We start from the raw sequence: 26178 nt of genomic DNA on the forward strand, positions 1-26178 counted from the left end.
TGACTCTGCAGCTGTCACCCAGCCACCCCACCCCAGCATCAGCTGCAGCTCCGTGCTGGTTGTACGTCCCCTGAGAAGCATTGCAATGATGCAGGGCTTTCGAGGGGTTTGTTTGCTATCTGGTTTTGCAGCCAGTATGAATTCTGCTAACCCTCTTGTTTCTCTGAAAGAGCAGTTCCCACACTGCTTTCGCTTTCCACCTGCGAGAGACAGGAAACAAACCTAAGGAAGGGTGGAGGGTGTTATGGCCAACTACTGATATACATCAATGCAACCTGACAGCTCTCACCGATGTCTCTGCAGCTCGTAATAATGTGATCGCTGGCCTCTGGCCTCAAAGCCTGGGATCCACAGTGAAGCCATTGGGATGTGGAGAAGTGAGTCGCCCTTAGCAGGGATCAGAGTTAGCACCACATTGAGGTGTATTGGGGCCAGCTTGCACCCCTCTCACAGCCGTTGTGTCAGGCTCTCTGCAGAGGTTAAGGAGTGGTTCACCCCATCTTTAAAGAACCAGAAACTGGGAAATACCAGACAGGAGACCATCAAACAGGAGGTGTCATAACTATAAAGGGAAGGGTAACAGCCCTCCTGTGTACAATACTATAATCCCTCCTGGCCAGAGACACCAAAATCCTTTTCCCTGTAAAGGGTTAAGAAGCTCAGGTAACCTGGCTGGCATCTGACCCAAAGGACCAATAAGGGGACGAGATACTTTCAAATCTGAGGGGGGGGGGGCAGACTTTTGTTTGTGGGGTTGCTCACTCTTGGGACTGAGAGGGACCAGACATCAATCCAGGCTCTCCAAATCTTTCTGAACAAGTCTCTCATATTTCAAACTTGTAAGTAATCAGCCAGGTAAGGCGTGTTAGGTTTATCTTTGTTTTCTCAACTTGTAAATGTTCCTTCTCCTGAGAGGATTTTACCTCTGGTTGCTGTAACTTTGAACCTAAGGCTAGAGGGGGTTCCTCTGGGCTCTTTAAATTGGATTACCCTGTAAAGTTATTTTCCATCCTGATTTTACAGAGATGATTTTTACCATTCTTTCTTTAATTAAAGTCTTCTTTTTAAGAACCTGATTGATTTTTCCTTGTTTTAAGATCCAAGGGGATTGATCTGGACTCACCAGGAACTGGTGGGGGGAAAAGGAAAGGGAGGGAATGATTAAGTTTTGGAGCAGTGTTCACCAGGGAATTGGTGAAGAGTTTCTCAAGGCTACCCAGGGAAGGGAGTTAGCACATTGAGAGTGGTGGAAGCAAAAGCAGATCTAAGCTGGTAGAGAAGCTTAGAGGTTTTCATGCAGGTCCCTACATCTGTACCCTAAAGTTCAGAGTGGGGAAGGAACCTTGGCAGGAGGGTTCATACCCAATGGCAGTAAAAAGCCCGAGCAAAGAGATGCAGCCTACAGAACACTCTGAACAGAGCGGGGCTCATATGGCAGAGAGTTCCAAACATAAAAGATCCATTCATAAATATATGAAGAACCCACCCCAGAGGTGGCTGCATCTCAGCATCAGGCGAGGCAACCCTAGGCAGCATTATAAGCAATTGTTCCCCAGCTGCCCCACCCCAGAGGTGGCTGCATTGCTGTGGTAGGAGGTTTTTTTTTTTTTAAGATCTAAGAAACACCTCGTTCCTTTGAAGAGGCACCTGCCAGATTATCAAAACAAGAAATAGACCAGATTTGTTTTGTATTCATTTGCTTCCCCCCTCCCTGCCTCCCTCCCTGAAATCAATGGCCTGCTAAACCCAGGGTTTGACTTCAGTGCTTGAGGGGGCCATTCTGTGTGACAGTTGTTCGTGTTTCTCCTTGATGCAAAGCCACCCCCTTTGTTGATTTTAATTTCCTGTAAGCCATGTCATCAGTTGCCCTTCCCTCCGTCACAGCAACCAACAGCAGACAATCGTTTCGCGCCTTTTTCCAGCCCAGACGCCATAGCACCGGGATCATGGAGCCCACTCAGATCACCGCAGCAATTATGAGCACTATAAGCACCACGTGCATTATCCTGGAATATATGCAGAACGAGAACCTGCCAAAGCAAAACCAGGCGAGGAGGCAACTGCAGCGCGGTGACGAGAGTGATGAGGACATAGACATAGACATAGACTTCTCACAAAGTACGGGCCCCAGCAATGTGCACATCATGTTGTTGATGGGGCAGGTTCTACCCATGGAACGCCGATTCTGGGCCCGGGAAACAAGCACAGACTGGTGGGACCGCATAATTTTGCAGGTCTGGGATGATTCCCAGTGGCTGCGGAACTTTCGCATGCGTAAGGGCACTTTCATGGAACTTTGTGAGTTGCTTTCCCCTGCCCTGAAGCACCAGAATACCAAAATGAGAGCAGCCCTCACAGTGAAGAAGTGTGTGGCGATAGCCCTGTGGAAGCTTGCAATGCCAGACAGCTACCGGTCAGTCAGGCATCAATTTGGAGTGGGCAAATCTACTGTGGGGGCTGCTGTGATGCAAGTAGCCAACGCAATCAAAGAGCTGCTGATATCAAAGGTAGTGACTCTGGGAAATGTGCAGGTCATAGTGGATGACTTTGCTGCAATGGGATTCCCTAACTGTGGTGGGGCGATAGACGGAACCCATATCCCTATCTTGGCACCGGATCACCAGGGTACCCAGTACATAAACCGCAAGGGGTACTTTTCAATGCTGCTGCAAGCACTGGTGGATCACAAGGGATGTTTCACCAACATTAACGTGGGATGTCCGGGAAAGGTGCATGACGCTCGAGTCTTCAGGAACTCTGGTCTGTTTCAAAAGCTGCAGTAAGGGACTTTCTTCCCAGACCAGAAAATAACCGTTGGGGATGTTGAAATGCCTATAGTTATCCTTGGGGACCCAGCCTACCCCTTAATGCCATGGCTCATGAAGCCATACACAGGCAGCCTGGACAGTAGTCAGGACCTGTCAACTATAGGCTGGGCAAGTGCCGAATGGTGGTGGAATGTGCATTTGGATGTTTAAAAGCGCGCTGGCGCAGTTTACTGACTCGGTTAGACCTCAGCGAAACCAATATTCCCATTGTTATTACCACTTGCTGTGCGCTCCACAATATCTGTGAGAGTAAGGGGGAGATATTTATGGCGGGGTGGGAGGTTGAGGCACATTGCCTGGCTGCTGATTATGCACAGCCAGAGATCAGGGCAGTTAGAAGAGTACAGGAGGGCGCGCTGAGCATCGGAGAAGCTTTGAAAACCAGTTTCATGACTGGCCAGGCTACGGTGTGAAAGTTCTGTTTGTTTCTCCTTTATGACCCCCCCGCCTTGGTTCACTCTACTTCCCTGTAAGCTAACCACCCTCCCCTCCCCGCTTCGATCAACGCTTGCAGAGGCAATAAAGTCATTGTTACTTCACATTCATGCATTCTTTATTAATTCATCACACAAACAGGGGGATAACTGCCAAGGTAGCCCAGAAGGGGTGGGGGAGGAGGGAAGGTCAAGGACACAGTGCACTTTAAAATTTTTAAAACTTATTGAAGGCCAGCCTTCTGTTGCTTGGGCAATCCTCTGGGGTGGAGTGACTGGGTGGCCGGAGGCCCCCCCCCTGCGGTCTTGGGCATCTGGTGGGTGAGGCTATGGGACTTGGGGAGGAGGGCTGTTGGCTACACAGGGGCTGTAGCGGCGGTCTCTGCTCCTGCTGCCTTTCCTGCAGCTCAACCATACGCTGGAGCATATCAGTTTGATGCTCCAGCAGGCAGAGCATCGACTCTTGCCTTCTGTCAGCAAGCTGACGCCACCTATCCTCTTCAGCCTGCCACTTGCTCTGTTCAGTCTGCGATTCAGCCCGCCACCTCTTCTCTCATTCATATTGTGCTTTTCTGCACTCTGACATTGACTGCCTCCATGCATTCTGCTATGCTCTGTCAGCGTGGGAGGACAGCAGAAAGTCTGAGAACATTTCATCCCGAGTCCTCTTTTTTCACCTTCTAATCTTCGCCAGCCTCTGCGAAGGAGAAACATTTGCAGCTAGTGGGGGAAAAGGGAGATTGGTAGTTTAAAAGACACATTTTAGAGAACAATAGGATCACTCTTTCCCGTTAAACCTTGCTGTTCACAAGGTTGCATTTTTCCTCTTACATTGAAGATCTGCCGGTTTGGTGTGAGAGATCACTCACGCAGGGCCAGGCAACAGAATTCGGCTTGCAGGCAGCCATGGTAAGCCACAGTCTTTTGACTTCTTTAACCTTCATAACATGTGGGAATGGTTTCAAACAGCAGCGCCCTCATGTCCCATACCAAGCGGATGCTGGGTTGGCCATTTAAAATGGGTTGGCAATTTAAAAGGAGGGGCTGGGGTTTGCAGGGTACCATGCAGCACAAACCCAAATAACCCCCCAACACACACACACACACACACACACACACACACACACACACACACACACACACACACACACACACACACACAATTCTCTGGGATGATCACTTCACCCCTCCCCCCACCGCGTGGCTAACAGCAGGGAACATTTCTGTTCAGCCACACAGCCAAACAGCCGAGCAGGAACGGGCACCTCTGAATGTCCCATCAATAAAAGCACCCTATTTCAACCAGGTGACCATGAATGATACCACTCTCCTGAGGATAACACAGAGAGATAAGGAATGGATGTTGTTTGAATGCCAGCAAACACCAGGACCATACGCTGCCATGCTTTGTTATGCAATGATTTCAGACTACGTGCTACTGGCCTGGCGGGGTAAAGTGTCCTACCATGGTGGATGGGATAAGGCAGCCCTCCCCAGAAACCTTCTGCAAAGGCTTTGGGAGTACATCCAGGAGAGCTTTATGGCGATGTCCCTGGAGGATTTCCGCTCCATCCCCATACACGTTAACAGACTTTTCCAGTAGCTGTATTGGCAGTGAATGCCAGGGCAAATTAATCATTAAACATGCTTGCTGTTAAACCATGTGTAATATTAACAAAGGTACACTCACCAGAGGTCCCTTGTACGCCCTCAGGGTCTGGGAGCACGCCTTGGGTGGGTTTGGGGGTTACTAGCTCCAGGTCCAGGGTGAAAAACGTATCTTAGCTGTTGGGGAAATAGGTTTCTTCGCTTCCTTGCTGTGAGCTATCTTCATGCTCTTCATCATCATCTTCCTCACCCCCAAAACCTGATTCCCTGTTGCGTGATTCTCCATTGATGGAGTCAAAGCACACGGTTGGGGTAGTGGTGGGTGCACCCCCTAGCATGGCATGCAGCTCCGCGTAGAAGCAGCATGTCTGTGGCTCTGCCCCGGACCTTCCGTTTGCCTCTTTGGTTTTGTGGTAGGCTTGCCTTAACTCCTTAACTTTCACACGGCACTGCTGTGCGTCCCTGTTATGGTCTCTGTTCTTCATGGCCTTTGAGACTTTTTCAAATGTATTGGCATTTTGTTTACCAGAACGGAGTTCAGCTAGCACTGATTCATCTCCTCATAGGGCGAGTAGATCCCGTACCTCCCGTTCAGTCCATGCTGGAGCTCTTTTGCGATCCTGGGACTCCCTCATGGTTGCCTCTGCTGATCAGATCTGCACTCACCTGCACCTTGCCACGCTGGCCAAACAGGATATGAGATTCAAAAGTTCGCGGGTCTTTTCCTGTCTACCTGGCCAGTGCATCTGAGTTGAGAGCGCTGTCCAGAGCGGTCACAATGGAGCACTCTGGGATAGCTCCTGGAGGCCAATACCGTCGAATTCTGTCCACACTACCCCAAATTCGACCCGGCAAGGCCGATTTCAGCGCTAATCCCCTCATCAGAGGTGGAGTAAAGAAATCGATTTTAAGAGCCCTTTATGTCGAATTAAATGGCTTTGTTGTGTGGACGGGTGCAGGGTTAATTCGATTTAATGCTGCTAAATTTGACCTAAACTCATAGTGTAGACCAGGGCTGAGTCTGCCTTTTTCATTGGTTAGGGGCTGGGGCGGGAGTTTGGGCCCAAAAGTTTCAGCAGCTCCAATGTTAGAGGAACAATGCCAGAGTTATTAGCTTTGGTTCTGGTTCTGGTTCTGGTTCTGGTCTCCCTCCAGCCTACAAAACTGGGAATGGCCAATGCCTGTGAATTCAGGCGAAAAAAGGACCCTAGAGGAGTTAAATGTGGCCACACTTTTGGTGGAGGAGCAATGTGCCGGACCTACCTGGGCTAATATCAGTGGATGGTAGGATTCTAGGTAGACAGACATGCATATAGGCTGTTGTTTTAACAACTTTTTCTCTAATGCTACGTTCCTGCTGCTAAATAAACAGTGCTTTGATTGTTTGGTCACTGGATACCACTCATAAGGGCAGGACAGCGCGTTTTGGCCTTGTCGGTCCTGCTAGGACACAAACAATGGATCCATGAGGGGCTTGGTCTGAGAGCAGGCCAAAGGTACGACTCCACCACAGGAGAGGGAATAGGGATGATCTCTGCATGGATGCACTGAGGCACAGCTAGCCCTGTACCCCACATATCCAGGCGGGGAACCCCATGGGGGAATCCCTCTTTTGCCTTCTCCTAACGGTTGCCCACCATGTCCCCTGCCTAATCTCCAGCAGCTCCCCTCACTCCATAAAGGGCTTTGGGATCTTCCTGGAGAAAAGGTCACAGAACGACCTTTGAATAGTCAGGTTCCCAGGGATGTGATGCTGGACATGTCAGCCAGGATGCTGTGGGGCAGGGTCCTGGGGAGGTGAATGACCAGGCCTTGTGAGATCGGCTGGGATCCACCTCTGCAAAAAGCTAGTGCAAAGTGCCAGGCCCCTCTGGTGAGTGGAAACCCAGAGCTGTCCCTCCCAGCCAGTGAAAGGAAGGGCAGGCTGTGTGTCTGTCTGTGCTAATAATGGCCCATGACATGGTGCACCCAAAGGCAGTGTCAGAGGAGCAGCGAGAGCCCTGTAGCCATGAAAAATGGAAAAACAATGTATTTTCCCCTCCTAGCCTCATTCTCAGCTACCACTGACCCATTTTAGGGAAACTTTCCCCAAAACTTCAGCTGGCGGTGGAAGGCGTTAAACTGTAAATATACGTCCCCAGTTCAACCCGGCCTTTCCCTTTTCTTTCCTGCTGCCAGCAAAGTTTATTCCTTCAAACCTCGGCGCTGGCAAGTGGGTACAGACTTGCCTGGCAAAGGCGCCCAGCGTGGTTACAGGTTCCCAGACAACTGGGGGGCTAGAGCCAAAAGTTAAGAAATTGTAGAGAATCCCCTAAAATAAGGACCTGGCCCTTGTTGATGGTAAAAAGGGGAGCACGTACGCAGCAAAAGTGTAACATGCTTCCTAGAGTGCAAACGTAAGAGGGTAAAGTAGTTTACCTCCCCTAAACCAAGCTCCTTGCATCTCGGACCAATCCCCGGGCCCCCCTCTTGCCAAATTGCTGTCCTTTTGCTTCGGTGGTGAAGAATACAGGGGCTTCCTTTTACCTTCTCCTTCTATCCAGCCTCCCAAAGTCTGTTTGGCCCCAAAGTCAGGAGGATGTTCTCCCCCCCCATGGTTTATTTTCCAGTGTGGTGACCCCACATCTTCGTGTTATCTTTGTATGTAAGTGGGGCATCCATGGGGCTGGCTTACAATGATTAATTTACACGTCCCCAAAGGCAGATGGGCGAATGTACGTCCTTTGTCTGGCAGAAACTTGTCTGTTGATCCTGCCTTTATTCAGACTTGAAAACAAGTTTTTCACATGTACATATTCGTGTAACCCCTCCCTGCCTGACACTTACACATTTCACATGGATATTAATGCCCAGTGCGCTCCCAGTTTGCGTTTGATACATGACAAGACACTGTTTATGGCTAAATACCAGCGGTGTGTTAGGTGCAGCGAGTTTGTCAGGCCTATTAGGTATTGCTGACACAGGGCACTGAACCCTCTGCCAGCTGGTATTGATGAACCTGGGTCTCACACAGTTATTGGAGGTTTTCAAGAGCGGGTTGGACCAATGTCCCTACTTAGAATCTGTGAGAGACGACTGCCCCATTCTGCCATGGGGGGTGGGTGGGTGGCGTGTCTGGGCCATGCTGCAGCCCCGTCACCTTAGTCGTCACCAGGGCCGGCTCCAGGCACCAGCCCAGCAAGCAGGTGCTTGGGGTGGCCAAGGGGAAGGGGCGGCATGTCGGGCTGTTGGGCGGCAATTCGGGGGCAGGTCCCTCTCGGAGGGAAGCACCTGCCGCCGAATTCCCGCAGAAGAAGAAAGCGGCGCGGTGGAGCTGCCGCCGGAGTGCCGCCGATCGCAATTGTGATCGCAGCTTTTTTTTTTTTCCCCCCTGCCGCTTGGGGCGGCAAAAACCCTGGAGCCGGTCCTGGTCATCACCCCAGACTGGGGTGGAGGGGAGGCACCAATCAGATCAGGGGAGCCTCATCAGACTGCTCCTCAGTGTCATCCCCCTGCTCCCTTTGGCCGGTGGTGGCCTCAGCCCTCGTTGTATCCCTCTGAGCGATATTCCCACCGACTCCCCCACCCACGCCCACGCCTACACACATCCCAGCCACAGCGCCCACTCCAGCACCAATGGCTGCCGCCTTAGCCATACCAAGGGCAGCAGCGGCGATCCCAACTCCAACAGCTCCGCTCACCGGTGCCAGGACCACCACCCCCGCGCCAACGCCCGCCAAAATGGCAAATTTCTTGAAGTGCTTCCCGTAGGTCTCCAGGAAGGTCTCAGCCTCCTGTGTCAGCTCCTCCTCCAGCTCTGTCAGCCGGGCCTCTTTCTCCAGCGCCGGCTGCTGCATGTCCGTCCGGCACCGCCGCAGCAACTGCTTGCGCCGCTCCGCGAACTGCTCCACCATCTTGCTGGGCTGCACCTTCAGGCAGTCGATCATATTCTTGGAGTTGTCGTCCTGCGCCCGCCGGGAGAGGAGATGGCCAAGAGCGTTAGCTGTGGGAAGGGCTGTACAGACCTGACCTGAGATTGGGGCTCACATCACACTGGGCGCTGCACAGACCCGGCCTGAGTCTGGGATCATGTCACAGCGGGCGCTGCACAGACCCTCACCAAGTGAGATCAGGGCTCCCATCGTGCTGGGCACAGCACAGATTCCCTGACTGAAATTGGGCCCCAGTCATGCGAAGTGCTGCACAGTCCATCCCCCCGCCCCCGACTGACACGGGGGCCCCCATTATGCTGGGTGCTGCACATGCCTCCTGATCGAGATCGGGCTGCGATGGCGCTGGGTGCTGCGCAGACCCTCCGACTGAGATTGGGCTCTCCCTTGTGTGAGGGTTGGAGTCTCCCATCTCTGCAGCCACCCTGGGAGCTGGCGATATGAACTCCCATCTCCTGCTCCAAAGCCCAGAGCCCGTGGGGCTGGCCAGGAAGTTTCCCTGGGGTTCCCCTGGCTGGGGACACAGCTGCCCCCTTGGACTCACTTTCTCCTTCAGAAACACAGCGTGGTCTGAGCGGGCTCTGTCCAGGACATTCTGGTTGTGGAAGGTGATGGCCATCTGTGCAGGGAGGACAAGGCCGGGGTGAGCTGCAGTTTATGGGGACCTGTTTCCACCTAGTGGCTGCAGCTTCTACCGCAGCAGCCTCACGTAACAGAGCAACGCCGCTAGCTGGGGTGGCAGCTGCTTGGGACTTCCGGTGCCGCTGGTCTCCAGTTTGTTCCTCACGGCAACCCAGCCTCAGCTCCCTTCCCCGCCCCGACCTGCACTTTGCACTTGCAGCACAGTCCTGGAGCCGAGGACTCTGCAAACCCCTGTCCCAGCCGGGCTCAGCCTGAGGCTGACCACTGACAGCGCATCAGTGACACCGGCTCTCACGGGTCTGGTGGTATTTGGGTTTTTTTTGGATCTCCAGGAGGCAGGTGGTTTGGGTGTGAATCTCAGCCCTTTTTTTGGTGCGGGGGAGGAGTATTGCTCTGGGCTGGGTTAACTCTTGTGGAGGAGCAACTGTTGGCCTGAGACCTGATCAACCTCCCATATTAAACCAGCCTTGGGTGAAACTCAGGGATATCACCACTAAATCTAAAAAAAAAAAAAAAGAAAAAGAATGTTCTGCTGCTGCTAAAGCACCCCCCCCTCAGGAATGTCCCTAACGAGAGTTATAACCACCAAGGTGGTGAAGTAGAGACGCTCAGGCACTGGGAAATTAGGGAGGATACAGAAGGAGACTCAGTAAATAGTAAGATAAGCTCTGACCAGTGTTTTATGCTGACCCTCTGCACAAACAGAGAAGGTCACAACCAAGTTACCATTTGGGGACGAAAGAGAAAATGTAAAGAACTTGGGCAGGGAGAAGGACACCTAGGTGCCAGTGCGGAATTGGTTAAAATGTCTGTCATTTAGGGGTGTGGGATATTGTGATAGGTTCCGTACATGTGAAGGAGGGAGTTTGTTTTACCTATAGAATGTAAATGAAAAACAATGCTCTTTGGGAATCAACTCCGGACTGCAGGGGAACATCAAACTGCAAAACATCCGACCCCCTGCATGACTGTGATGTGTGTGGGTGCTGGGAACCCCCGGATGAGAGGATCCCGACTGGCCATTGGGTGAAATGTGTCTGGATGTTGGGAGCGGTGAGCATAAGGGATTTGCTTGGTATATGTATTCTGTTCGTGTTTCTAATAAACAGATGTTTAGAGCACAACTGTGTAAGTCTCTTTCGCTGGGAAAAGGTTCTGCAGACCCGTACAGCCCCGAGCCCCGAGGGGAAGGGCGGGTACTTAAATTGACCAGGTTTATTCCTGAGCCCCGTGGGTAAGGATAGGTTTACCAGAAGCTGGGAATGGGCGACAGGGGATGGATCACCTCCCTGGTCTGTTCATTCCCTCTCGGACATCTGACACTGGCAACTGTCGGCAGACAGGATACTGGGCTAGATGGACCTTTGGTCTGACCCAATCTGGCCGCTCTTATGCACTTATGTGTCTTGCCCCCCAAGCCCTCAGTCAGGAAAGGGTGAGGGTGCCTTAAATTGACTGGGTCACACCTTGAGCCCTAGGCAGGGTATAGGCTGGGGGCCCTAAATTGACCAGGTAACACAATGACTCTGGGACAGTCTCTGCTGTGGTGCTATTTTGGAGTGGTTATTGCAGAGGAGTTATTCCAGAATAGCTAGGCCGGTCTATTCCCCCCACGTACATAAGATGAGCCTCCCCACAATTCTCCCCTAGAAGAGGGCCTGGGTAGCACCTGTCCCAGCCGATCTGAGGCTGACGCCCAAGAGAACCTTACAGTCCATGCCTCTGGTTATGTCTACACTGCAATGTAAGCCCAGAGTTAGTAGGAATGGAGTTAGCAGCCCCTGGGGTTGCTAACCTAGCGCTGGAGCATCTACACACATTTGTAACCCCAGGTTAGGAAAGGTTGAACCCTGGGTTCCAGCTCAGAGCTCCAGCATCTACACTGCATTATGCAGGCCTGAGTGCAACCGCCTGTATCCCAGACTTCCTAGCGCCTGCCCCAGCTGCGGCTGCCCTTTTCCCCTTCGGTGGTGGTGCAGCCTGGGAAAACTGAACTGTCCAGAAAACTTGACTGGCCAGAGGAGAAAGAAAGTCAGCCCTGTGGGATTGTGGGATACTTTGGGCAGCCTCCAAGAGCACAAGTCCAGCAGGGCTAAGGCTATGCTGCAAAGCGACAGGACTTGAACCCTGGCTCCCAGCTTGACTCAGGCTCGGGCCCTCGATCCCTGGGCGGTCCTGGGACCCTGAATTCAGGATCACAATAGTGGCTTTAAAGCCACATCTTGCCACATGTGCCTCCCATGATGCTCTACAGCCATGATGCCTGGCTTCCCCTCACCAAAATAAGATACTGTGGTGCATTGTGGGAAATGTAGTTTGAGTGCCTCATTCTCCTCTATATGCCCAGCTCCATGGTCGGACTAGAATAGGATTACCATTCGTCCGGATTTACCCGGACATGTCCTCCTTTTTGTACTAAAAATAGCATCCGGGGGGAATTTGTAAAGCACTCACAATGTCCGGGATTTCCCCCCTCCCCCGGCAGAGCAGACCGAGCGGCTGGGAGGGCTGCAGGAAAGTCCCAGGCTGGACTCCGGAGCAGCTGTAGAGGAGCCGGATCCGCCCTGCATTCTGAGCAAGTGTCTCAGCACAAAGTGCAGCCCTCCCCTTTTGCAACTGGGAGCGGTTTCTGCCATGCAGCGTAGCAAAACGGGAGCGAGAGCACTTTGTGCTGATACAAGGGCAGCTCTCCCCTGCAGCCCGGTCCGGGCCTGGGACCGGGTTTTGTTGTGCAGGGCCAGGGACCGGGTTTTGTTGTGCTGGGGAGCGCAGCCACATGTCCGGCTCGGCTCGCACAGAGCCCAACACCCTTTTCTGAGCAGCAGGATAAGGGGGTCAGGGGGCAGGAGAAGGGGCAGGGAGGTTCTGGAGGGGGCAGTCAAGAAACGGGGGGGGGGCTTTTTGGGGGGAGTGGAGAAAGTTTTGGGCAGTCAGGGTACAGGTAGGGGGTAGGGTCCTGGGGGACAGTTGGGGGGGTCTTAGGAGGGGGCAGTTAGGGGACAAGGAACAGGGAGTCTTAGGTAGGGGGTGGGGTTCTGGAGGGCAGTTAGGAGCAGGGGTCCCAGGAGGGGGCAGTCAGGGGACAAGGAGAGGGGTGGGGGGCTGAGAGTTCTGGGGGGGAGCTGTCAGGGGGCAGGAGTGGGGAGAGCGATCGGAGCAGTCAGGGGACAGGGAGCAGAGGGGTTTAGATGGGTTGGGAGTTCTGGGGGGGGGGCTGTCAGGGGGCAGAAGTGCGGAGAGGGATCGGAGCAGTCAGGGGACAGGGAGCAGAGGGGTTTAGATGGGTTGGGAGTTCTGGGGGGGCTGTCAGGGGGTGGGGAGTGGTTGGATGGGGCGTGGGAGTCCCAGGGGTCTGTCTGGGGGTGGGGGTGTGGATAAGGGTTGGGGCAGTCAGGGGACAAGAGGCAGGGAGGCTTAGATAGGGAGTGGAGTCCTGGGGGGCAGTTAGGGGCAGGGGTCCCAGGAGGGGGCAGTCAGGGGACAAGGAACGGGGGGAGGGTTGGGGATTCTGGGGGGGCGGGAAGTGGGAGGGGCAGGGGCGGGGCTAGGGCGGGGCTCCTCCCGTCCTCGTTTTTGCTTGCTGAAATATGGTAACCCTAGACTAGAATTCCCATGGTGCACTGGGGCCATGATGCCTGGCTTCCCCTCACCAAGCAAGGAGATGCTGGTGCACCATGGGATATGAAATCTAATTGCCCCATTGTCCTCTGAGGCCAGGTTCATGGGAGGTGCCGTCCAACCAGGATGCTCAACGGTGATGGGGTGAACCAGGCCCTTTAGGGCCCCCTGCTGGAGGTCCTGCCGTCCTAGCACACCCCATCCCAGGAAAAGGAGCAATGAGGGTGGGTCCTCCAGGCCTGCCTAGAAAGGCTGCAGGGGAGCAGCCAATCAGGGTGCAGCAGGCTCAGTTAAAAGGAGCTACAGGGGCTGAGCAGGGCAGTCACTGCCTGGGACCAGAAGGGTTAAAAAGGACTAAAGGGCTGTGAGACTCCACAGGGAAAGAGACTGGGGAGAAGCTCTGCTCACACAGGGACAGGACTGGGATGCTGTCCAGGCACAGAGGTCTGAGAAAAAACCCTGAGAAATGAGGACAGAGACAGAGAAACTCTCAGGCAAGGAGGCCTGGGGGAGACCCTGCTCAGACAGGGACCAGACAGAGAACCCAAGAAGGTGGTGGGACAGAATGAGAAGAACCCCAGAAAATGCAGCAGTAGCAACTAGGAAAGAAAGCAGCAGGTGACTGCTTCTTGCAGGGTCCCTGGGTTGGGACCCAGAGTACTGAGTGAGCCCAGGTCCCCACTGGCGCAGTGGCCAAAGCCCTAAGAAGGGGGCAAGTTTAGTTTTGGAGCCTGAGAAGGGAGCTAGAGTTTAAACAGGCCCAGAGATGAGGCTCCAGAGCCCAGAGAGGCCAACCGTTTGTTGGACTGTGTTACCCGGGAAGGGGTTCCTTCGTGTGTCTTTAGACTGCGTGTGACTTAGCCGGAGGGCTGAGGTACCCCTGACAATGAGAACCGCCAACAGGGGGCACCAGGATGAGAAAAAGGGAAGAGTGCAGGATCACACCCAGCTGACAGGAGCCGCTCATGAGAGGTGAGTGTCCCCCCATCACACCAACCCATAGAGAAGTATGAGGCATGTGAGAAACATGATCTACAGTTCCTAGGAGCCACCTCGGCAGCATTGCCAAATGGGGGGGTTTGTAGGAAACTCAATGGGTTCTGCACAAAAAACCTAAACAAAAATCCCCACTTTTGGGCCAGCTCTGATAAATGTCTGCATTTACATGCCAAAACACATAGGGCAGGTATGTCCCCATGCCCGGGGACAGGCATGTTGTTGTTATGGGCCTCATGAACTGGAGACGCATCCGTACACTGGGCAAACCCTCCAGCATCAGCCACCTTCTAGTCTAGTCAAATTCTTCTACCTTGGAGTCCAAGAACCTGAGACCTTTTCCCAGTCACCTCCAGTAGCATAGCCCCAGTTCCCAGCACCTCACCAGCCCTGGTATGGATGGGAGAGGGGAGACACCCCATGATCAGGTCAGAGACAGAGACAGTACCTGACAGGGTGAGGAGAAGCCGGAGCGATGTTTCTTCATTACATGAGATAAATTCTGCAAAGGAACCAAAAGAAATCATCGTGTCACAGACTCCACAGGGCTTAGAAAGGCTGTGAACATGGGGAGGGCTCGCCTGGCGCTGAGATGCAGCCACCTCTGGGGTGGGGCAGCTGGGAAATTGGGGGTATTGGGGTCATCACTGACTGCAAGGAGAGAGCATCCCCTTCCTGCTCCCTCCAGCACAGCTGGCCGGTCCCCACCTTTATCTTGGTAGCGAGCTGTGTCCCGGTGAGCAGCTTCCCATGCCGGTCCGTCCGGATGTGTTGACCGGCCGAGCTCCCCAGGGTGGTGATGTAGTCCCTCAGGCTCTCCCGGAAATTCTCACCCATGTCTGCAAAGGGGAGAGAGATGGACAATGGTAGGGGATTATAGAGCCCATCGGATCCCCCTTCTCTCTACTGTCCACATGTAGGCATGATCAGCGCCCCAGTCACATTACTCTGCACATGGCCGGGGGCTCAGAGCCGCTGTCCCGCGTCCGTTACCTCTCAGCCTTCCCTCGCTCCCCATCGTGATCCGCTCGCCAGGGAAGGGCATCAGGTAACAGCGGCTGCTGCTTCTGCTCAGCGCTTCCAGGGCCTTGGGGTGTTTGCAAGGGGACGTCGCCGCCAGCTTCTGCCGGAGCCAGGGGGAATCGTTACATTGACACACAAACACCTGTTAACATCAGCCCGACCTGCCGGGCAGTCAGAGAGGGGCTGGAGGGGCCCAGCCTCGTTTGTGGTAGGCATTGGAAGGGATGCAGTGAATGAAGTAGGGGATGGCAGGAAGAGACAGGAGTGAGTCCCAGGTCTCAACCTCCCCCACCCTGTTCCCAGTCTATCCAGATGTCTTGTCCCAGCCTGCTCCTCTCCCTCCCCCTGGTCTGGCTTTTCTCCCCTCCACACTGCAATCAAGCAGCTTCCTTCTCCACCCCACCTGGGCTCATTGAGAGCGTGGGAGAGACAGGAAATCCCCTCTCAGGTCTGGTGCCCGGCCTGGAGCAGCAAGTGCGGGGGAAGTCCAGCTTTGCTACTGCAACCCCCGGCTGGAGCACACTGGGTCGCTCTGTGGGGACGGAGCACGCTCAGTCTGGGCACCATGTGGAGCTGTGAGGGGCTGGAGCATGGTCAGTGTGGACGGACTCTGGCATCTCTCTGACATCTCTCTGACACACTGACCACCCCACCCCCCACCAAATGTACAGTCCTTACTCCAAAGTAGGGAGGGCCGGGGCCCGGGGGGGCTAGAGTTGTTAAAAAAAGGAACATCAGAATTTTCTTTCAATATTGCTAAACAATGTGTATTTCTTTAGCCTCATTCTCAGAAACAGCTGGAGGAAGCACGAATCCAGCAGGAGGCAGAGAACAAGCATGGAAAATTTCAGCCCAAACATTTAAAGTTTGGCAAAGTTATAAGCAACTTTAAAGGGGTCTTATAATGGGGTTTGTCAGGAAACCTTCATAAAGGGTGGGGCTACCAGCCCCCTGGAGTGGAAAGGCCCCGTGTCCCATTCCCCATCCCCTGAGCCAGCCAGTCCCCAACACTGGGTCTGGATCGCAGCTGGTGCCCCCCAGAGGGGACAGACCCTAGGTCCCATTCCCCCCACCCAACCAAGCCCCACAGTCACCTGTCTGACGTATCTCAGATGCTGCTCCCCACCCTGGGCTCCAAGGACCAGGGAGCTGCTCCAATCCCGCACCAGCAGGTCTAGATGCTGCAGGGGAGACAGGCGGGGAGTGGGGGTCACTGAGGGTGGGGGAGGCTGGGACGGGGGGAAGGACAGTGTCTGCTGGGGAAACCTCAACCCCTTGGGAGTGGGGCAAGGGGTGCATGGAGCAGGTGCATGCTGTGGAGTGGGGGAGGGGTGCAATGTGGGGACACATGGGGCAGGGCAGGTGATTGGGGGGGCAGCCATCTCACCTGTATGGGCTCCAGTTCGTATTCCTTTCCAACCACTTTGGCCACCTGCACAAACATCTGTGAAGAGAGAAGAGGGACGGGGCGAGTCTGGGACCTGGGAGGTGTTTGGTCTGGGGGGAAGTGATCCTGCCTGTGGACAGAAAGGGGCCTGATCACTCCCTAATCCCCACATCTGAGCTTCTCCCTCTGCCCAGGGCCGAGAGCGAGGCCCAGCGAGTGCGAAACGAATATTGATATGGACAGAGACAATTTCAGTGGGGCAGAGAGAATAAGGCTGCACCCGGCCATGGGACGGGGAGGGAGGCCGTGGGACACAGGGGTCTGACACCCCTCTTCTGTCTGGTTTCAAGACTTTCTCCTTCTCTCCAGGGCGCTCCAGAGAGGTGTGGGTGGGTCAGTGATCCAAATTTGGGGTCCATTTACCGAGGGGTTCCACTCCACAAACACCCCATTGCCTCAGGCTGATGGATGCTGTCAACTTTCTTTGCACAGCCCCAGGGGTTATATCACGGCTCTGCTCACGCCTGGAACAGTCTCGGCCACGCGGCATTTCCCTGAGCTCTGCGTGAACCATGTTTTTGCCAGTGACATAACCCAGGGCAGCGAGGGCAGATAAAACCCGCCCAAGCTGACCCCTCCCCCGCACAGAGAATCCCCCCAGGGTGCGGTACAGGGGTAGGAGTCCAGGGCACGCCGTATGCCACAGGCGGCAGTGATATCGCTAAGGGCACGACTGCCAGAGGCTCGACTCGGCAGGGCTGGGTAAGACCCTGGAGAGAGGAGCAGAACAGCGCAGGGGGCAGAGCGACTGCCCCAGGTGCTGCCCCAGCAGCTTCCTACCAATGGTGGAGCTGGGCTGGAGGGGAGGGAGGGGTCCTAACTTTGGCCCAGTGGCCCACGCCAGACAGCCAGGCTGGGCCATGCGCAGGGGTGAAAGTAACTTACAGGACTTACTGGTATGGCCGGAGTTCTGAGGGGGGCGTGGCCTCATCTGGAAGAGGCGGGGCCTCTCAAGATTTAAAGGCCCTGGGGCACCGGCTGTGGCCTTTAAATCACCCCGGGGCTCCCAGCTGCAGAGGTGGCAGGAAGAGACAGGAGTGAGTCCCTGGTGCTCAGGGGCGAATTAAAGGGCCCGGGGCTCTGACCACCACGGGGATCCCCGAGCCCTTTAAATCCCCGCCGCGGAAGCCGGTGCAGTCTGGCACGGCGTACTGGCTTACTTTCCCCTCTGGCCGTGCGGTGACAGCGCTGACTCCAGAGGCCCACGTGACTGTGGGAGAGTCATTTTCTCTCTCTGGGCCTCAGTTTCCCTCCAGGAGCTATGGGGAGGGATAATAACCCTGTGCGGCTAACGGGAGAACCTGGCCTGGCCACGTCCTGCATCGCGCTGCCCGGCCTCACCTCCAGGTATTCGAGATCCGTGTCCTTCACTCGACAGCCAATGTTCAGTATCTGCAGATAACCAGGAGACAGACAGAGCTACAGCAACGGGCAGCAATAGCCGGCCCAGGCCACTTCCCAGCCACATCACCTGCCCCGAGCACAGCGCCCCCTAGCGCCACATGGGGCATCGGGGTCAGCCCTGACTGCCAGGGGAGAGCGCCCCCTGCTGAGCCCTGCCCCACTCCCTGCAGCACAGCGCCCCCTAGCTCCGCACTAGGGCATTGGGGCCTGCCCTGAGTGCCAGGGGAGAGTGCCCCGTGCTGAGCTCCCCGACCTGGTAGGAGCTGAGCAGCATGGACATGGCGGAGAGTTTGATGCAGGTCTCCTTGTTCCTTTCAATGTCCATGGAGCCCTCGGTGTCGACCAGCAGCACGGCCACCTGTGGGGGGGCAAGAGTGAGAGCCCCAGGTCAGCTCCCGGCTTTGTCCAGCCACCCACGGCCCCTCTGCCCCCAGAGCCTGCCCCCTGCTCCACCCCCATGGCACCTGGCATCTCATTCTCGCCTTCCCCAGAAGTTCCCCAGTGTTAGCTCCCTACTTCTGTCTCTTCTCCATTCCCCCTTATTCTCTCTCCAGCTGGTTCCCCTGGGGCCTCCTTCCCCATGTCTCTGTCCATCCCTCCCTGTTTCCCCCATTCCCTCTGGTCCCAGCCCTCTACCCTGTTCCCCTTTCCCTTCTCCCACTCCCATGGCCTCCTCCCCCTTCTCTGTGCACCCCCAATGCCTCCACTTACCTTCCCCCCCTCGGCAGGGACCCAGAAGGGCTGACTCCAGGCCCACACCCCCTCGGTGACTCGCTGCTCATCCGCACACCACTCGAAACCCTCCAGGAGTTCATCCTCCCGGCCCATCCATGACCCGTCCCTCGTGTCCTGCCGGGAGGGAACATGCCGGGTGGAGGTCAGTGAAGGGTGGGGGAGGTCAGTACTGGTACCCCCTTTTTACCCCAGGCTGCAAACCCTGAGAGGGGACAGGGGTTAATTGTACTAGTGTGGGGTGGGGAGGATACATGGTGACGGGTGTACTCGTAATCTCATAGACAAACAGACCCACTGCTGTCTAGACACACAGAGAGACACGTTGTGTTCCAGACAGTCAGACAGACATGTTCGTGCCCAGCCATGGCCCGAGCTAACTGGACCTGGTGGGGGTCGGGCTGCTCACAGACACATTTGCAGCTCTGAACCTGCCAGCAGGGAGTAGGATTGAGTCGTTCACACCCCAGCTCACTCCTGCTCCCGTTCACACTCACCGGGCTCCGGAGCCGGCGCAGCAGGTAGTTCAGCAGGAAGGATTTGCCCCAGCGCTGCTCCCCGATGATGGACACCAGGCAGACGGGGGCGTCCCCCACCCCACCCTGCTCCAGGCAGCGGCTCAGGGCCTCCTCCTCCAGGATCGGGTTCTCTTCCTCATCCAGACGCACCAGCTGCACCGGGTGCCCCGGTTCTGGCTGAGCCCCCGGCCCCTGCTGCAGGGAGAGAGCAGGGTCAGATCTTGGACCCCCAAGCCCCAAGTAAGCCTGTCCCATGGCCCCCGATCACAGCCCCTTGCCCCATTCCCAACCCCCAACGCAGCCAGTGCCTGAGATCAGAGCCCTGGGCCCCATTCCCACCCTCCTCAGGCAGCTAGTCCCCCTGCCGTGGGGCTGGATCAGAGGCAGCACTCCCTGGAGGGGAAAGCCCCTAGATTCTTGCTGGAATACATCAAGGGAGACTGCGCCAGGCTGGGGAATAGGGTGACCAGATGTCCTGATTTTATAGGGATAGTCCTGATTTTTGAGTCTTTTTCTTATATAGGCTCTTATTACCCCTTCACCCCCGTCCCGATTTTTCACACTTGCTGTCTGGTCACCCTACTGGGGAAGATCCTAAAAGAAATGGAGGCTCAGGGAATCTTCAGTGGGAGGAGGAGAGTGAAGGGGAGACAAGATGCTGATGATCACCAGGTGGCTCAGGCAGTGGGGCTAAGGAGGCTTTGGGGATGTTCGACCACCGGGAGGCGCTCACGGACAGCTGACTGGTCTCATGGGACGGAAGCCACCTGAACAGGGTGCGGGATAGACTTCCAGGATGGAGGTTGGCACAGCTGATGAAAAGGGCTTTAAACTAGGAACCCTGGGAGATGCTCTTGGAATCTCCAGGCCCGATTCTCACACTGAGCGGGAGGAAAATCAAGTAGGACAGGGCCCAGCAGTGGAGAAAGGAAGGACAGAGGGCGGGAGAATGGACGACAAGAGGAACAATAGTGCCAAGAGCACTGACACCAGTCAGGTGGCCGATACTGGCAGTAAAACGACTGAACCTACCCGGGTGAGAAATCTGAGCAAAGCCAAGCGGAAGCAGTGACTTGTCTGCTCAGCAACTCCAGGAGCCGGGTGACAAAATGGAGGAAGTAGGACTACGGGTGCAAGATGGGGAACCAGAGATTATCGGGAGAACAGAACCATGGGGCAGTAGCAGCCATGGCTGGATTACAGGAAAGAAAGGAAAAAGGCAGAGGTTGTGGAGTAGCATTGTGTGTTCATGACGAGGTGCAGTTGTAAGAAATGAGAAGGGCTGGAATGGGTAAAACAGAATCTGTTTGGGTCATAATCACTGTGGGGAAGAAAGTTACCAGAGGCTCCCCTGGGATAGTTCTTGTGGTCTGCTAGAGACCCAAGGGTCCAGTTTGGGTGTGGATAGAGACCCCCTTTCATAGTGTCAGTGAAATAAATATCACTGGGAATTGTGTGATCATGGGAGACTTTAATTTTCCAGACAGAGATTGGGGGAGAAGTGCTACTAATAATGGTAGGGCCCGGATATTCCTGGATGTGACAGCCAACAGATTTCTTCAGCAAATAGTCACTGAACCAACAAGAGGTGATGCCAGTTTAGATTTGGTATTGATAAGTAGCGAGGACCTCACTGAAGATCTGGCTGTAGAGGACAGCCTTGGTTCGAGTTACCAGGAGCTAATTCAGGTTAAATTAAATGGAAGGATAAACCAAAACAGGTCGGCAGCTGGGGGTCCTGGATTTCAAAAGGGCAAACTGTAAAAAATTAGTTAGGTAGGAACTGGATGACCTGCAAATCTCAAAGATCTGGATGTGGAGAAGGCTTGGAATTACTTTAAGTCTAAGTTGCAGAAACTCTTTGGAGTCTGCATCCAGGAAGAAGCCGGTAGGGAAGGGCTGCCGACCAAACTGGATGAACCAGGATCTCAAAGAGGTGATTAAGAGAAAGCAGAAAGCCTACGAGGAATGGAAGATGGGATGGATCAGCAAGGAAAGGTATCTATTGGAGGCCAGAAAGTGGGGGGGGGGAAGTGAGAACTGCCAAAAGCTGAGCAGAGTTGGACCTTGCAAAGGGAATGAAAACCAACACTAAAAGGTTCTTTAGCCTTAAAAATAAAAAGAAAACAAGGAAAGAAGAAGTGGGAGTGCTAAGCACTGAGGGTGGGGTGGAGATGAAAGATATAGGTGTCAGCAGAGTCTGAAGGAGCTCTCCCCCCCGACATCTGGTGGTGAGCTGTGGAAAAGGACTTCAGGAGCTGATCTCGTTTGCATGGGCACACCCACCCTGCCTAGGTGCTCAGCATGATGGGATTGGTTGCCCAAATGGTCACTTGTGCCTGGTGTTGGATCCCCAGTCTACTCGTTATTGGGGCAGGAGTAATAATGGGTTGTTATCTTTGTTGTGTGAACCAAGGGCAGCAGAACTGTACCTGGCATATCCCAATGGAACACACACACACACACACACACACACCCAAGAGACCCAAACACCACTTTCCCCTTCCTCTCTCCACTGTAGAATAACAGAGCTAATTTATACTCAACTGAGAGTCTTGTTACATGCTGCAGAGCTGAAATCATTGATATTAGACCTGTTTTGGGACAGTGTCTCTGATGCAAGAGACTGCCCAGTGTGCACCAGCAGTGAGGCTCCCCCACTAACAGCTGAAATCACTGAGAGCTGTGTGAAGTAGGGGCCCCAGAAGACACCTTGGTATGGCCAGCCAGGCGGCTGGCAGAGACTGTCAGAGCAGAGCCCTGCAGAGAGGGTTGGCGAATGAGTGCTCCAGCAGTGGACGAGTAAAGTGCCTCCGCTCCCCACCCCCATTTTCACCCAGGGTGGGAGGTGAACTCTGCAGATGCACCTCTGAACTCTGGGGCTGCACTGTCCAAGGACAGCAACAGTGAGTGGGGTGCAGAGAAGGGATGGGCACGTTAAACTGACTTTGGGGTTGCTGGACCTAAGAACCTGAGGAGAAAAGGACCCTGTCCAGCCTACCTGGGGGTGTAACTTTTGCTCATGGTTTATGTTTATGAATCCTGCTTCTGGTGTTTTCCCAAATTAACTCCGAGTTACTTACCTCCTTTTATTAAAAGGGTTTTTTCTACACTCAGACTCTGTGCTTGTGAGAGGAGAAGTATTGCCTCTGAGAGGTGCCCAAGGTGTGGTGTGTAAATGTCCCAGGTTAGTGGGTGGGGGCTCAAGCCGGTTCTGTGTTGGATCAATGGAAAAGAACCCCTAGATATTGAAGCTGGCCCCGGTTACGTAGGTACTGCCCAACAACTAAACGAATACCTTGCCTCAGTTTATAATAACCGTAATGAGAAGCTTGTGGAAAGATGGCTAATGAGAACAAGAATATGGAAGTAGAAATTGTCTCTGAATGGGCTGAAATGGAAGCCAAATTCAAACAGCGTAATGGGATCAAACTGGAGGGCCTGGACCATCTCCACTGAAGAATATTAAAGAAACTGGCACATGACATTGCAAGCCCAATAGCAAGGATTTGTTATTAATCTGTAAAAGTCAGGGCTCTTATCCCATGACTGGAGAATGGCTAATATAGGACCTATATTTAAGAAAGGGAAAAAAAATGTGATCCAGGAAACCACAGGTCCATTAGTTTGACCTCAATTGTATGCAGGGTCTTGGGAAAAGCTTTGAAAGAGACAGTAGTTAAGGACATAGAGATAAATTGTAATTGGGATAAAATACAATCTGGCTTTACAAAAGGTAGATCGTGCCAAACCAACCTGATCTCTTCCCTTGAGAAGAAGAACAGGAGTACTTGTGGCACCTTAGAGACTAACAAATTTATTAGAGCATAAGCTTTCGTGGACTACAGCCCACTTCTTCGGATGATTTTCTAGACAAAGGAAATGCAGCTGATCTAATCTGTCTGGATTTCAGTAAGGTATTCATGGGAAATTAAATTGGAGAAGATGGTAATTAATTTGAAAATTGAGAGATGGATATGGAACTGGGTAAAGGGGAGACTACAACAGGTCAAACTGAAAGGGGAACTGTCAGGCTGGAGGGAGGTTACTAGTGGAGTTCCTCGGGGATCGGTCATGGGACCAATCTTATTTAATCTTTTTTTACTGACCTTGGCACAAAAAGTGGGAGTGCGCTAATCAAATTTGCAGATGACACACAGTTGGGAGGTATTGCTAATATGGGGGAGGACTGGAATATCATACAAGAAGATCGGTACAACCTTGAAAACTGGAGTAATAAAAATGGGATGAAACTGAATAGTGAAAAGTGCAAAGTTATGCATATAGGGACTAACAACAAGAATTTGTACTACAAGGTGGGGACATATCAGTTGGAAGTGACAGAGGAGGAGAAAGACCTGGGTTTATTGGCCGATTACTGGATGACTATGAGCCGCCAGTGTGATGTGGCCGTGACAAGGCTGATGCAATTCTAGGCCGTACCCACTGCATTTCCATCAGAGACAGGAAAGTGTTATTGCCATTATACAAGGCGCTGGTGAGATCTCATCTGGAGCAGAGTGTGCAGTTCTGGTCTCCCAAGTTTAAGAAAAATGAATTCAAACTGGAACAGATACAGAGAAGGGCTACTAGGGTGATCAGAGGAATGGAAAACCTGCCTTAGGAGAGGAGACTCAAAGAGCTTGGCTTGTTTAGCCAAATCAAAAGAAAGGTGAGGGGAGCTATGATTTTACTGTAGAAACACAACAGAGGGATAAATACCAGGGAGGGTGAGGAGTTATTTAAGTTAAGCACCAACATTGACACAAGAACAAATGGCTATAAATTGTCCAGCAACAAGTTTAGCCTTGAAATTAGACAACGATTTCCAACCATCGGAGGAATGAAGTTCTGGAACAGCCTCCCACGGGGAACAAAAAACCTAACTGGATTCAAGACTGAGCGTGACAATTTCATGGAGGGGATGGTATGATAAGGGTGTCTACAGTGGCACATGGCTCATGTGCGAAGGCTCGTACCAAATATCCCCAACGGCCAGTGATGGGACACTAGCTGGGGGGGCTCTGAGTTATTACAGAGAATTCTTTCCCAGGTGTCTGGCTGGTGGGTCTCACCCACATGCTCAGGGTCTGACTGATTGTCATATATGGGATTGGGAAGGAATTTTCCCGCAGATCGGATTGGCAGAGACCTGGGGGGGGTTCACCTTCCTCTGCAGCATGGGGCACGGGTCACTAGCAGGCCTGAACTAGTGTCAATGGTGGAGTCTCTGTAACTTGAAGTCTTTAGATCATGATTTGAGGACATCAGTAACTCAGCCAGAGGTTCTGGGTCTATTACAGGAGCGGGTGAGTGAGGTTCTGTGGCCCACAATGTGGAGAAGGTCAAACTAGAAGATCATGATGGTCCCTGCTGGACTTCAAGTCTGTGAGTCTGTGTGTCCCATTCCCCACCTCTCTGAGCCAGCCAGTCCCCACTCTGGGGCCAGATCAGGGCTGGCGCCCTCTAAAGGGGACAGGCCCCATGTCCCATTCCCTGCCCCCCTGAGCCAGCCAGTCCCTGGCCAGGGGCTGGGTTGGGCCGAGTATCCCTGACAGGAGAAAGCTCGTTTCCCCCTTACCCGGCCTGTCTGGTCTCACCGGCTCTGGCTCTTCCTGCAGGTGCTCGGTGATTTTCTCCACTAGGTTTTTGACGCGTGTGTCTGGGATCATCCTGTCCCCGGAGCAGGGAGCCCGGCACTCCGGGCAGCGGCACCCTTGGGCTGAGACCTCGCTCCAGTGAATGGAGAGGCAGCCCCGGCAGAAGTTGTGGCCGCACTCGATGGAGACGGGGTCATCCAAAATGTCCAGGCAGATGGAGCAGGTGACGTCCTCCCGGAGTTGTTCCATCCCTCTGACCCTGCAGGCCTGGGGAGATCGACTGGGTCAGGAGCTGGCACATGGGAACACCAGGGCTGACATGCTAGAGCAGGGGGGCTGGGAGCCAGGACTCCTGGGCTCCATTGTTAGTTTTCACCACTTTGCTTGTAAGTTTCCGTTCACTGCTGTGAGCTGGCCACTCCCACTTTTGGGCAGGGCTGGCAAGTGTCTCTCTGCTCGTGGGGTTTTGGGTTGCCTGGGGGTCTGGGAGCACAGCGCCCTGAACTCCGATGGGGATGACACAGCCATTGCTGCCCCCTAAGCTCATCACACTGGAAACGCCCAACCCGCCAGGACATGGGCTTGGCCGTGGGGTGAGACTCTCAGAGCCCCCCGGGCGCCTGCCAGCCCAGCTGGTGAAGGGGTCTTGGGGCTGCCATCACTCCTGTTATTATTGCATGGGGGCTGCCTTGGGCATCCTGAATCCCGGCTCCAGCTCACAGGGCCCTGGGGCTCCTGGACAAAGCACAATCAGCCATAGCAAACCACCCCGCCCCCAGGTGCTAGCTACAGGCAGGGAGAGGGGATTGAAGAAAGGTCACTGGAGAGGATCTGGGCACCGAGCCCGGCAGCCCTGATGGCTGGAGCCAGCCCTGCTCTGCCTCCTGGCAGATTTCGGACTGTCCTGCTCTGAGATACCCTCAGCCATGGATCTTAGATCTGCCGGTGCCCCTCAGTCCCGATCCCAGCCCTGAGCCTCACCCCCCGAGCACTGCCAGTGCCCCTCAATTCCAATCCACAGCCCTCTGCTAGCATAGCCTGTAGCTCACCCTGGTGAACAGACTCGAGTGCAGATCTTGAGGTTAATTTTCCATTTGTCTCTGATTTTTTTCCCTCTGCCTCCTTTGCTCTCTGCGTGTCTCTCTGCACAGAGTGACGGGCTGGCCGCTCCCCACTCAGCTTGTCTTTTAGCTTCTGGGTTTGGTCACTGGATGCCGTGGGTGTGGCTGAGGGCTCTTGGCTCCTTTCCCTAGAGCCCTTTGCAGAGAGGGCGCTTGTGTAAGCGGGAGATGGTCCTGCGATTGTGGGGAACTTTCCTGGTTTCTGCATGGCCCCGGTGAATCATTTAACCAAAGGCGCCGAGTCCTCGCTCCAACTCCCTTTACCCAGAAGCCTGCAC

The 26178-nt window shown here is 54.1% G+C and overlaps 1 protein-coding gene across 1 annotated transcript; it reads right to left on the bottom strand.

The window, feature by feature from the left end:
- Nucleotides 1–7092: 7092 nt before the first annotated feature.
- On the bottom strand, nt 7093–25944 carry LOC101939795 (RING finger protein 112-like). The gene is made up of 13 exons (XM_065594148.1): nt 25829–25944; nt 24780–25046; nt 19159–19374; nt 18641–18778; nt 18183–18287; nt 17867–17917; nt 16466–16522; nt 16173–16259; nt 15049–15178; nt 14764–14894; nt 14504–14557; nt 9344–9418; nt 7093–8814 (listed from the first exon to the last, which is right to left on the bottom strand). Exons 2-13 carry the CDS (start codon nt 25026–25028, stop codon nt 8317–8319), a joined length of 1791 nt encoding a protein of 596 aa, XP_065450220.1. The 5' UTR covers nt 25029–25046; nt 25829–25944; the 3' UTR covers nt 7093–8316.
- Nucleotides 25945–26178: the final 234 nt, after the last annotated feature.

The sequence above is a fragment of the Chrysemys picta genome, chromosome 4 (genome assembly GCF_011386835.1).
Source record: "Chrysemys picta bellii isolate R12L10 chromosome 4, ASM1138683v2, whole genome shotgun sequence".
Lineage (NCBI taxonomy): Eukaryota > Metazoa > Chordata > Testudines > Emydidae > Chrysemys > Chrysemys picta.

What these genes read in the sequence shown, in the direction of transcription:
- LOC101939795 (XM_065594148.1), bottom strand. Translation starts at nt 25,028, where the DNA reads ATGGAACAACTCCGGGAGGACGTCACCTGCTCCATCTGCCTGGACATT. An exon ending in ACGAACTGGAGCCCATACAG is followed by an intron (nt 16,260 to 16,465) that starts GTGAGATGGCTG and finishes TCTCCCCTGCAG; the next exon opens with CATCTAGACCTGCTGGTGCG. An exon ending in GAGCGAGGGAAGGCTGAGAG is followed by an intron (nt 14,895 to 15,048) that starts GTAACGGACGCG and finishes TCCCCTTTGCAG; the next exon opens with ACATGGGTGAGAATTTCCGG.